The following is an 11,939-nucleotide window of genomic DNA, read 5'->3' as shown; positions in this document are numbered from 1 at the left end:
TTTTTTTTTTTTTTTTTTTTTTTGGGGGGGGGGGGGGGATTAAAGCATGTAAAATAACACCCCTAATTAGTGCTGCAGGAGTTCTAGATCATGGGGCAAAAACATTGTGTGCGCTCGTATCTTTTGGAAAATCGAGCTTTGTTTAAATGAGTTTTAAATAAAACTGCATTCACCTGACTAATTAGCACACTCTCAACAACCAACACCTGGCTATAATTAATATTTCTGTGACATCTACTTACTTTTGTTTCTCTGCCTAACACATTTTCAAGCACATGCTGTTTACACAAAAACAAAATATGCTTTAACCAACAATTTTTTTTTATGCCACCGCCCTCTACTTTGGGGGGAAGCGGAAACAAAGTGCAGTTCTCTGAGGAAACAACAACCAGCTAGTGGTGCAGATACAAGATGACAGCCGGGTCAAAATCAAAACCCAAGAAGCAGAAAACTTCACAAAGCACATCAACTCTGTGGACAGTAGCATCAGCTTCAAAAGAGAGGATGACAGGGGAGCAGGCTGCCTTTTTTGTGCTGCGCTCAGCACATTGCGGACATTCAGGTAAACACCGAAGTTTATAGAAATACTCACACACACACACACACACACACAAGCCATCACCTGCTCTTATACTCCCACTGTCCCCTAAAAATATGAAAGGCTCGGTGGGGAGACATGAAAACCCCAAAGCCCAAGGCAGTGCATGTCCCAACTAAGGCACAAGAGGAAAAAAAGGAGCACACCGATTTTAATAAAGCACTTAATATCTGCGGACACCCCGCTTGGGACTTCTTCAAGTCAGGCAAGAAATAACACAACACCGCTGCATTTATAACATGGAATCTGCAACACTCCTGAACTGAAAGCTCGTGTGCGACTGCTGCTCTCTCTGCTCGCGGTTCACAAAGAAATTCAAAAGCCCCATATCCATCCCAGATTCTGAGTCTGCCTTTCCCTCGGGGGAAATTAGTGCTGTTACTCTTCACTCCCTGCTGTCCTGTGCTTCGTGTTCACTTATGCTGAAAAGGTCAGGGCCCAGATACCAAACGCCAGCATGGTATGTAGTCTATTTAACAAAGATAAGCTATGTTTCCATTTTAAAAGAACAGCCTTAAAGTCACCCTTTAGCACCAGTGTTAGCGGGGATAAAGATAGTTGTTGTTGTTGTTGTTGTTGTTGTTGTTGTTGTTGTTGTACCATAAAGTAGGTGACACACTAATTCATGGTGCATCTACTGTCACGAAGAAGGAGAAGAAATCCATACATTATGCAGAACAAAGTGGACAGCAAAGAAAAGAAACTGCAAAATGGCATAAAGCAAGGAAAAGCTCCATTGTGTCAGGATTTAGAGGACAGCATTTAGAATTTGCGATGTATATCAAAGTGTTCCCGTTATCAAGGTATCACACAAGAAGCATCTCATAACAATCCATCTCAAGATGAAATGTGTTACAGATTTATTTCTGATGTTTAAATCTTTCAGTGAGAACTGCTATAACCAGACGAACTGGAAAAATGTTTTCCACTCAGCCGCAGAGGTCTCAGTACCCGCAAGACTCCACTGTTGAAGAAAAACCATGCTGACGTTTATGTTAAACGTTTGTGACAAAACCTTTGGACAAGCCTGTAAAATACAGGAAAAATATAGTCTGGGTCAGATGAGACCAGAATTTAGCCTTTTCGATCTCAGTGTACGCACCATGTTTAGAGGAGGAAAGGCACCACCACAACGTGTCAGTGATAATGTGGCACACATTTTCTCTGACGTACAACAACAGCTACGTTTAGCGATAAGAACATAGTGCCTTTTGGCATGTGGAAATGAGAAATTTGAGACCCTAATAGAAGAATGAATAGAGAAATGTAGATTCCTAATATAAAGGTGACAGCGATATTGTACCTAGAACACCATTCAAGACGTCCAGATAATTTATAGTAGAAAATACTTTCTTTCTTTTTTTTTTAATAACGGCTTTAAAACATTTCATCTGAGGAACATTATCTCATGTTTTGCTCTTGCACATAACTACTGATAAACTTGAACTGGCTTGAATCAAGCTTCACTAGACAGAGATTAAATAAATGTTGGCATGTTCAGTACTAATCTTGCTTGCTGTATTTATCTTTATATTTTTAAAGATTTTGTCTTGTTCAATCCCAAAAAAAAAGATAGATAGAAAAACTCTAGGAGGTAATTTCACTCACCCCATTAACTGGAAACGTCTTCCAATCCAGTTCTCCCAGTACTGTTGTGGTGTCCAGTAAAACCACTGTAGATAGAAAAGAGGTGAGGGGGAGAAATGCAATGCAAAATGGAGGAGACGTGTTGGTGGAGCAGAAGAACAACAGTGGGCAAAGTAAAGGAGAATGGAGTAAGTGCAGGAGAGGTTGTACAGTGAATTTAAGAAAGAGGAGAAATGGAGGTGACAAAAGAGGAAGAGAGCACACGGTAGTTATCAAGCTGTCAATGAGAAGCTTACATAAGCTGCAAAGCTCTTAACAGATGCAACCACCTATGAAATAACAGCTTTCAAGGAAGTCCAGGACAACTCTAACACAGATCCATCCTCTTTCTGGCTGAAGCTTAGAAAATTAGTACTTTCCTTTTCAGAGGTCAAGCACTGTTTTTTTTTTTCTTTCTTTCTTTTTTTTTGCAGCATTTTATCCAAAACAAACAATAGAGAAATAATGGGGAAAGACAGAAGCATTAGAGAGACAATAAAAAGTCAAATCAAGAAAACACAGAGGTTTCCACTGTGAAAAATGGAAGCAATTGGAAATAATATGAAAATAAAGACGACCCTTTTACAGCCTGTTCTGGTAGTGAAGAGAAGTGATGAGTTTATGTCTAAAATCTGCTCAGGTTGACATTCTGGGATTATATGCTTGTATTAAGCCAGTCCTCACCTCAGCAGGAAGAGTTTAAAAACTAGAGCTCCAGCGTGTTGACGAGTGGCAGCTTTCACACAGTGAACAGAAGTTTGTTTCTGTCACAGAGTGATATTTAACAGCTGTCATTTGTAACAAGTAAAGTACCTCTAGTCCAATCTTTTTTTTTTTCACAAGGTGGGAAAAAGAAAGTTTGTTTTCTTGCTACATTACACACTAACAAAAGACATAAACACATGTGAACACGTCACAATTTCTGTCAGGATTTGGCATAATCTGTCCTAGTCAACAAAGTGGTTTCTTCTTGGAAGATGATGTGTTTCTGTGTTATGTTTTTTTATCATGTAGTGCCACTGAGAGTTTGAGTCAAAGTGTTACTGGATTAAGAGATGGATTAACAAATTTACAATCACAAGCTAATCAAACAAACATCTATTTTTAGTAAACGAAGGTACCCTGAAATAAAAAAGCTAACTGTAAATGCTGCAAAGCTTTGAATGTCTTACAAAGAAGACACAGTTTTAACTAACTAGAGTTATTGTCAAATATAGAACCTTCCATAAACCTGCCAGATCTTCACATGAATCTTACAACACATGCAAAACCTCTTTCTAATTACAACGTAAACACCAAGCTGTGGCTTAACTCTAATTTACAACAGATAGAAGAGATGCAAAGACTCTGGTACAACAGAACAAAGAAAAAAATATTAATTAAACATTAATAGATGATAAACTATAAATCAATAGTTCATTTATATGCCATAATGAAGATACTAGGCAAAGACTGTAAACAGTTTAGATTAGAACATGTAAAAATAAATAAAACTCATGTCAAAGTTTGACTGTAGATTGTTTGAAGAGATGGAAGAGGCAGAAAAGCGTGTCAAACTTGAGAATGAACAAAAAGCAGCATCTTCCTACAACATAATCCAATTACACTAGTGATTCTGATAAGAGGAAAACAAAAGAGATGACAAAAATGTTAAAGATAAAAAAAAGGCTTATATCTGACAACTTTTTTTATTGATTTCGTTGATAACCCACAGCAGGACGATTAGGAGTAGTGTGCTGTGATAATAATTTAAAAAAAGGGAGATTGGCTTTTTTTTTAGCATCTAACAAATCTGTGTAACAGTATTACCCGCCAGTTGGGAAAATTAATCCATTAAATGACACCTGTGGGCGCGTCTTTACCTGCTGCGAGTGCATATTAAAGCCCCACAGCTACAGGCTTACCTTGTATCTTGCTTTTATTCAATGCGCCGCGATCACAAACACGAACATCAGTCGGTGCTCTGGGGTGGCATCATTAACCACCGTACAGTCATGCCAATAATTCATGCCTCTCAAAGCAAATCTGACATGCTGATCATTTCAAAAAGGCACAAACGACAGAGTCTGATCTCAGTATTAGTGCCTGCTGGTGTTTTTCGCATGAGCATGCTCACTAGCGTCTGTTCTCCTGAATCCAAAATGGCAAGGCGTACATACAAACATAACGCCTGTAGCTGTCTGCACTCCGGTCACGGCTCAGGCATGGGGAGAACCATTATCGGGCCCATGCTATAAGCCCCCTGAGCCAATTTGATGTGATGAATGTGCAATTTCCTTTGTCTCCCCACAGCCAGTTAATTACAATCTCTATCAATAAAGTATGTCCCACTTCAGTGGATAGACCAAAGAGTCACATCTTCAGATGACCCGTCGCTCCGGTCTGCACCACAGACTTTTGGCGAACCCAGATTCCTTAATGGGGGCCGGGCCGTTTTAAGAGCCGCGTAGATAACCAGAGAAGATAAACGCAGTGAGAGACTAAATTAACCACTTTAGTATTTACAGAGACTTCACTTAGCCTGAATTCCCTGCTGGTAATTAAGGAGTGAATAATAATAAGATTTCCTTCCCTGTGTTGAAAGGAGGGCAAAAAGAGAGACAGGGGAGGGAGAGACAGACAGCAAGACAATCATATTGATTTCTTGACCAAATTAGAACAATCTTTCATAATCAGGAGCAATGTCCCATGACATGATTGACAGTGCAACATTTTCCCACTTATTCTCTTTGCACATCCTTTTCTTACTCAAATATATACCAATGTGCTTGCACAGCAATGCAGTCAGAAAATAATTTAATACAGAAAACATCTAAGGAGCCAAGAAACAATGAAGCAAGCCTGAAGAGGTTTATGTAATGCACAGACTTTTTCAAGTGCCCACAGACACACAGACAAATGGAGCAGCTACTGTTTTCAAGAGTCACTTTAGTTTCATCTAAGCATTTTATCTGGGTGAATAAGTTTCTGCTGCTGTCTCTTCAGAGTTTTACTGAGTGTTTTGGAAGCAGCGGTATAGCAAACACTGGGATGTCCAGCGTGAGATTGTAGGTTAAATCCAAAACATTTTCTGATTCACTGGATATTTAATTTTGGTGGTAGTTTGTCAATGGCCACATATTTTTACATCGCCTTTACCTGCCCGTAAATTATCACCCAGTGTCTGTTATTGCTATTAAGTCACAAAGTGACTTTAGGCATTCATATAAGCGGACTGATTCTGATTGGCTTCACGTTTATTCTCCCTAATTTTTTGCAGCTGGTAATGAACAGAACATGACCATAAAACATTTTGTGTCTGACCACATTACTTTCAAAATTAACGCCGTCTTTCCTCATGTTGTTTTCCAGTGGACTTATTTAAAGTATATGTTGTTGTATCCTCATAAAGAATCTACCTCATGCAGGTGAGATCCACCTAAGGAACAGAGCCAGAAAAGTTAGCAAAATTTGTTTAATCCCTTATAGATGATTGTCTTGTGTTTGTATTTAAACCAACAAGGTGGTATGTATATACCAATAATGATTCTTGATGTATATTCTACACATACACGTACGCAAAACTTTGCCATCATTTAGTGCACACAATTATTACATCACCAATTGATTCATTTGCATACTAAATTTTTATATTTGTGTTTTGCTGGTGCTGTATTCAATTATGTGTCAACATAATTTAGGATGTGATCAACAAAAAAAAAACAACACACAATTAGTTTTTGTAATAAGTATAAGTAAAGTCTGGTAGTACGTGGTTAAATTATGAAATATCACATGTGCATTCAAAATGAGCTAAGCTGAGTTTATAAGAAAAAGCTTTTTTTAACAGGAAGTGATAAATTATAGAAATTCCTTTAACACATTGCTTTACACAATTAAAACAAAAACAACAGGCAACCACAGCATGTCATGCATTTGATATTTTTAAACAACTTTTTTTAAGTAAAACAGGTTAAAATAATTTGATCTGTGTTTTGTTTGCTGTTCTGCAGCAGTGTGACTCTGCTGGAAGCAGTCAATCAAAAAGTACATGATAATGAGTTTGGAGTGCATGTTTTAACCTCAGCAGTCTCCAGATATGTAACCACATTTAGTTTTTTCTTATAACTTTAGTAAATACTCTTTGCTTTCTAAGCTTAAGCACAGTTTTTAAGGGCAGACTTTAGACACCAACTGGAAGAGCAAAAAGGCAAAAACAGCGAGGGGAACCTAAAAAGTCACAAGTCAAGACAAAGGTAATGTTTTGAAAATATCCACCTTTTTTAAACAAAAAAATTGAGGTTCATTATGTCTATTAAATGTGCAACGTGTGCCTGGAAGACATATTAAAATGGAAGCCTCTTCATTTCAAAATCCCCTCATTTTATTTTCTGACTGATTAACACAAAGCTTATTAAAAGCAAACACTTTCCACCAAATCAGCGATGAAGAACATATCTGCAGTGTTTACAGCGTCACACCTCCAACCACAAGCTGTAAGGTGAGACTTTATACACATTGATGGTTTTATTTTTGAGGTGTTAAAACTAACTGAAGCGTAGTGGCTGAACACTGAGCCACAGGCCGAGCCTGAAGGAAAAGTTTGCATGTGAAGTGGGTCACACTATTAAGAGACAACCTAAGGACCAGGAGACTTTTTGACTTATGCATCAGGTCTTCATGTTGGATTTAAGTGGACAGGCAACATCATCTAGTCAACTAACCTGTGCACCGGGACTTGCAGAAGTATTCACATTCCTGCACAGCGTCACATATTGGCATGTTGGAACGGAGATCTCCAACATGTCACTGGAATTTGATTTAGACCTCAATTTTAAAGCAAAATAAAAAATTAAAATGTGATTTTAAAATGCCATTTTACTCTGAAACCCCATAATAAAATCCAGCACAACCAAATGCTGTCAGAAGTCACCTAAACGATGAATATAATCCACCTGTGTCTAACTTAATTGCACTCTATTGTTGGAGAACATGGGTAAACATATGGCATCATCAAGCCCAAAGAGCACACCAAGCACACACACAGGTCAGAAATGAAGCTGTGACTTAAACAATTTAAGTTTAAAGCAGTTTTAGATGTTCAAGCAATTTGCAAATCTTTGATTATCTCACCAATCCATTTTCAGGTCTATAACTTAAAAATGGAAAGAATATGACATATTTGTAAACCTACATATGCATGATTGTCCGCCCAAACCGACAGATTGGGTATTAATTACAGACATCAAGAGACCAGTGGTAACTGGTTGAGCTGCACAGATCTAAAGCTCAGGTGGGAGAATCTGATGGCAGGACAACTATCAGTCATGCAGTTCATAAATATGACCTTTACAGAAGAGAGTCAGGAAGTGAGCCAACGTTGAGCGGGAAGCCATGACAACGGCCATGTGGGGGAACACATCAAATGTGGGAAAATGGGAACTTGTCAGATTAAAGTTGCTTCTCCATTGTCAAATCTCACTCTAACCAGCTAATGTCTGGTTTGGTCCCAGTTGTGACCATCTCCGTCTGTTCCTCACTACTGAGGACGTGTAATGTGGGCGGGTCGTCGTGATCACGCAGGAGTTTTGATCTATTCGTTGATGATCTTAGCAGCAACACTCCACAAACTAAACATTCTCAATTTGCCCAAAAGAAGTTCAGTGATGGCTCAAACATAATGAAAACAATTCAGATTAGCTGATTATTTTTTCTGTAGATATAAATATATCCATACCGTGGCACTTTATTTTTTTCCAACATGCCAACCTTTGATTATGTCAAAAGACGTAAACCAATATTCATAAATGAGCTTTATTTCAAAGAAAATTCCAAAGAATAGTCACACCAAACTAATATTATGTAGTTCCTGAGTTTCGCACTGGTAGGCGCAAAATTATAAATCTGACAGAAAGTTGGCCGGAGCTGCACAGTTCCTTGTTTCTTCATTGCGTGCCTGTTGTTAACAGGGAGGTGCTGCTTGCAGGGCCTTGAAATCACAGTCATTCTGCTGCAAAAGTTGACGCATTTGTTCCTGGCGCTGCTTAAGATTAAACTCATAATTACGCTCCTCCACACTGAGCAGCTCTCTGACGGCAGATGGCATGTCCGCCAATGCAATGCAGTGGCTGAAATGTTGTTTGGAGTTTGCAGGGACATAAATCAAGGGTCAGTCATCAAATGGAGTTTACTGTCAATCAAGAGCACGCTTCGTTCCAGCATGTCTTAGCCCTGAGGTTAGTAATGAATCCGGTCGGGATGGACTAGAACAGAACCAGAACGGTGAAAGCTGCTTGAGTAGAAAAGTTGCACAAGACTTCACGCCAAATACCATGGAGGAAAAGAAACACTAAGCATCAGCTCTATTCAGGCAGCGAAGCATGGTAGTGGCAGCATCATGCCATCACTTTCCAGCAGAGACAACGAAGATGGTCTGTGATGTAATCTTGGAAGAGAAAATATATGTGAGTGTTTAAGTTGATGAAAGACAGTAAGATATGAACCTTTAACATAAAGTCAGAGCAACGATTGAAGGCTTTAGATAACAACATGAGATAAAATAAGACGGTCAAAGTCTAGACCTATATGAACTCTTCATCCAGTTTGACTGAAACTGTGCTATAAAAGACAAAGACTTGTGTTCGTTAAAATGCTAACCTGGCAGAGACAAACCCCAAAAGAACTGAACCTATAAGGAAAAGGTGATTCTACAAAGGGTTAACGTAAGAGTGGACCAATCATAGACTGCACTATTTCCAGCTCTTTGTTGGTCTTTCACGCACAGTCTCGATAAAATAAAGTGAAGTGTTATGATAAAATGTGAAAAATTTAAAAGTTGTGAATTTCAAGACATCTGGTCCCTCGGGAGCCTTTCAGAGTCATCACAGATGCCTATTTTCTGCTTCCTAAACCCAAACGATCAGAAATAGGGAAAATCTATGAATAAACTGAAAAAGAAGATGCTAATTATCATCACGTAAAAATGAATTAGAGATGGCTGCAGCGTTGTTCTACAAATGTAAAAGAGAATGACTGAAAGGGCTTAGCACATGAAAGGCTGAGCGTCTTAGCTGAAATACGCTGTAAGTCGTTTGTTGTTCTCAAAATAAAAATGCATCAAATCTTGTGTTGTGGCTTTGCAGCCATTTTTTTTAAATCTTACACCGAAATGTGTGGAGTGCTGTGGAAAGGAAATGAACTTTAGGTCAACATTTATGAATAATGATGAGGTCTGCCAGTGTTTAAGGCCAGAGCCTTGGGCTTTTAGACAACGTCGTTTAAACACAAAGACACTCAGAACCATTCCCGCTGACAAAATGCTTTTTAGGAGTCCATTTGCAGTACAATGCAAAAACACGGCGATAAGCCCTTAGACCAGATAGGTGACTTGAGCAGACCAGTACGTAAATGCTTAATGGATCTGTTGCATAACTAAAAAAAAAAAAAAAGCTTTTCTGTGCTTCAGCGTTACGGAGACTTGATTAATGAAAACACAAACTTTTTAACCAGAATGTGCTGCGATAGATCACACTTTTTAAAGCCAATATTTCAAAAGTGCAGAAGCAAAGGGATGCGTGACCTATTTATACTGGTTTGACATAATAACATAAACTCCAGAAATGAGTGTGTTTTCAAATATCCCATCATGACCTTGAAGTATATGCTACTATTATTACAAAGACAGTTTCAGGTTCAACATTTATTTATACACGGTAAAACCACCTAAAACGTTCCTGACCTCAAAAATCTAAACCACCTATAAATAACCGGTTACATAAAAACAAATGATTTTCCTCCCTCAACTCCTCAAATCACAAGGAGGAAATCACATTCATTACAAAGCTAAGTGGCACGTATTGACTCCTTCTCACTTCATTTTAAACATCTCACGTTGTCATTTTTTTTTTCTTCTTCAAGTTTCCCCTGAGTGTACCCGCTCTTCTTCCAACCTGTCACCGGCAGACAGGCGTCCTGGTGGGAAAACACACACACACACACACGCGCGCACACACACACAAGAACAAGAAGAAAGAAAAAAAAACAGAGTAAAAGAGACTTTGACATATGGCTGTAGCGAGAAGGCTCATGTCGTCTTGGAAAATGTGTGTCCTAAACATTAGGCATTCAAAGGAAGAATGTTAAACTCACCCTCGCAAATGTGCAAAGTGGAAGATGAACAGATTACATTAAGGCAACTTTTTTTTTTTTTTGCCCGTGTGACGCTGCGGCTGAGGAGAGATAACATTATTATGTCCTGTGTTTCTCATGCATATGCAGCTGCACAAGCTATATCCAGTAGACGGCAGGGGAGGCGAGTGAGAGATTGCTCAAGTGAATTTTGTCAAAAGTAGGCAAACATAATGAAGTTAAAAAAAAAAGAGTCACATGGTGTGTCTCCATGTATGAGCAATCCTCTCCAGACTGGGAGAAACCTCTGATGTTTTTTATACTCTGTATGAACTCATCAGGAGGAAGACAGATGCACCTCCAAGGCACCAGCTGACAGAGTTTGCCAGAGGCTTACATCTACTGTAGCATTCAGTGGCCCCTATTGCAGTGTGGATGTTTACTGCTCTCAGACTGTGGAGGTGAAGGAGAACGTCTGATTTGATTCTCCTGATAATGTATCAGTGCTTTTTACATTATTCTGGTCTGTTTTGTGTTCTGAGACTGTAATTGATTTTTTGTTTGTTTGTTTGTTTGTTTGTTAATTTCCGGGAAATACTACAAAAAAATTTTTAAATAAAAATACCATAAAATAAAATTGAGGTACACCGAAATTAGACAAACGTTGCATTTAATAATAACAAAGCACGTGTTTCATCGCGGTGCAGATATTTGCATTTCTGCGGCACTCCATGCTTTGTTGCAAGACAGAGTCCCGATTCGTGGTCGAGCTGAATCAACAAACTGTCGTCTACTTCTGTTTTGACGTGTAAGTTCAAAAGTCTTTAATTACTTTAAATGGCTACATCTGCTTCACAGCCTCGCTCTGGGTGCGCTGTCGTTGCGCGGCACCACTCACCTTGGTTGGAGGCTCCCGGGTCCGTCAGGACACTTTTAAGCAGGAGGAGAAACACGCAGTATTTCCCAGCGGAGCGCATCGTTGAGTCAGACACAAGCGCGCTTTGAACTACACCGTCGCTCAATCTCAGCGAATAGATCCACGAAATGAAAAGTTGATGGGGGGTTTCATAAAGACCGGGGTGAAAATAGCTCTCCAATATCCAGAGTCGGGAAGTCACGGCTGAATCCACAGGACTTGTCTTCTTCTTCTTCTTCTTCTTCTGTCGGGCATCCCGGATTCCCCTGACAGGATGCAGACAGACAGACCGATGATTTAAACGACAACCCCCTTCCCCCCCAAAAAAAAACAATAAGTGCAAAAATTCTTGCTTGAGTTGCAGTAAGTTATAAAAACAGTCATTTAAGCCTAAAAAAAAAAAAAGACACTCTAGAGTTGATGTCAACAAAGGCTATGAAGAGTCACTTTACTAATTCGGTTTTTTTTAATTATAATTATTATGTGTTATTATTATTTCAAAATATGTTATAAAGTGGAAGACATGCGGGGGGGAAAAATCCGGACTTTCCGTCTCACTTTCGGCCAGTGCATCCCTCGCTGTGGCTCTCTGTATCAATTCCTGCATCTCTCTCTCTCTCTCTCTCTCTCTCTCTCTCTTCCCAGGATGGGAGAAATGCTCCTGCGCAGCCTAACAACTCGTTTCCCCCCCCC

The 11,939-nt window shown here is 39.2% G+C and overlaps 1 protein-coding gene across 1 annotated transcript in view; it reads right to left on the bottom strand.

Moving 5' to 3' along the window:
• epha6 (eph receptor A6) overlaps nucleotides 1-11,837 on the bottom strand; it is a 61,234-nt gene extending 49,397 nt beyond the window's left edge. The window contains exons 1-2 of the mRNA XM_015032092.1: nucleotides 11,229-11,837; nucleotides 2,207-2,271 (exon numbers count right to left, since the gene is read on the bottom strand). Of these exons, the coding sequence (XP_014887578.1) occupies nucleotides 2,207-2,271; nucleotides 11,229-11,307 (144 nt within the window). The 5' untranslated portion in view covers nucleotides 11,308-11,837. The remainder of the gene's footprint in view (nucleotides 1-2,206; nucleotides 2,272-11,228) is intronic.
• Nucleotides 11,838-11,939: the final 102 nt, after the last annotated feature.

This window comes from Poecilia latipinna, unplaced genomic scaffold, assembly GCF_001443285.1.
Source record: "Poecilia latipinna isolate Pla-1442-1.1 unplaced genomic scaffold, P_latipinna-1.0 Scaffold230, whole genome shotgun sequence".
Taxonomy (NCBI): Eukaryota; Metazoa; Chordata; class Actinopteri; order Cyprinodontiformes; family Poeciliidae; genus Poecilia; species Poecilia latipinna.
Note: the sequence above shows the minus strand (reverse complement) of the source record. Positions and strands in the feature narration are given on the sequence as shown.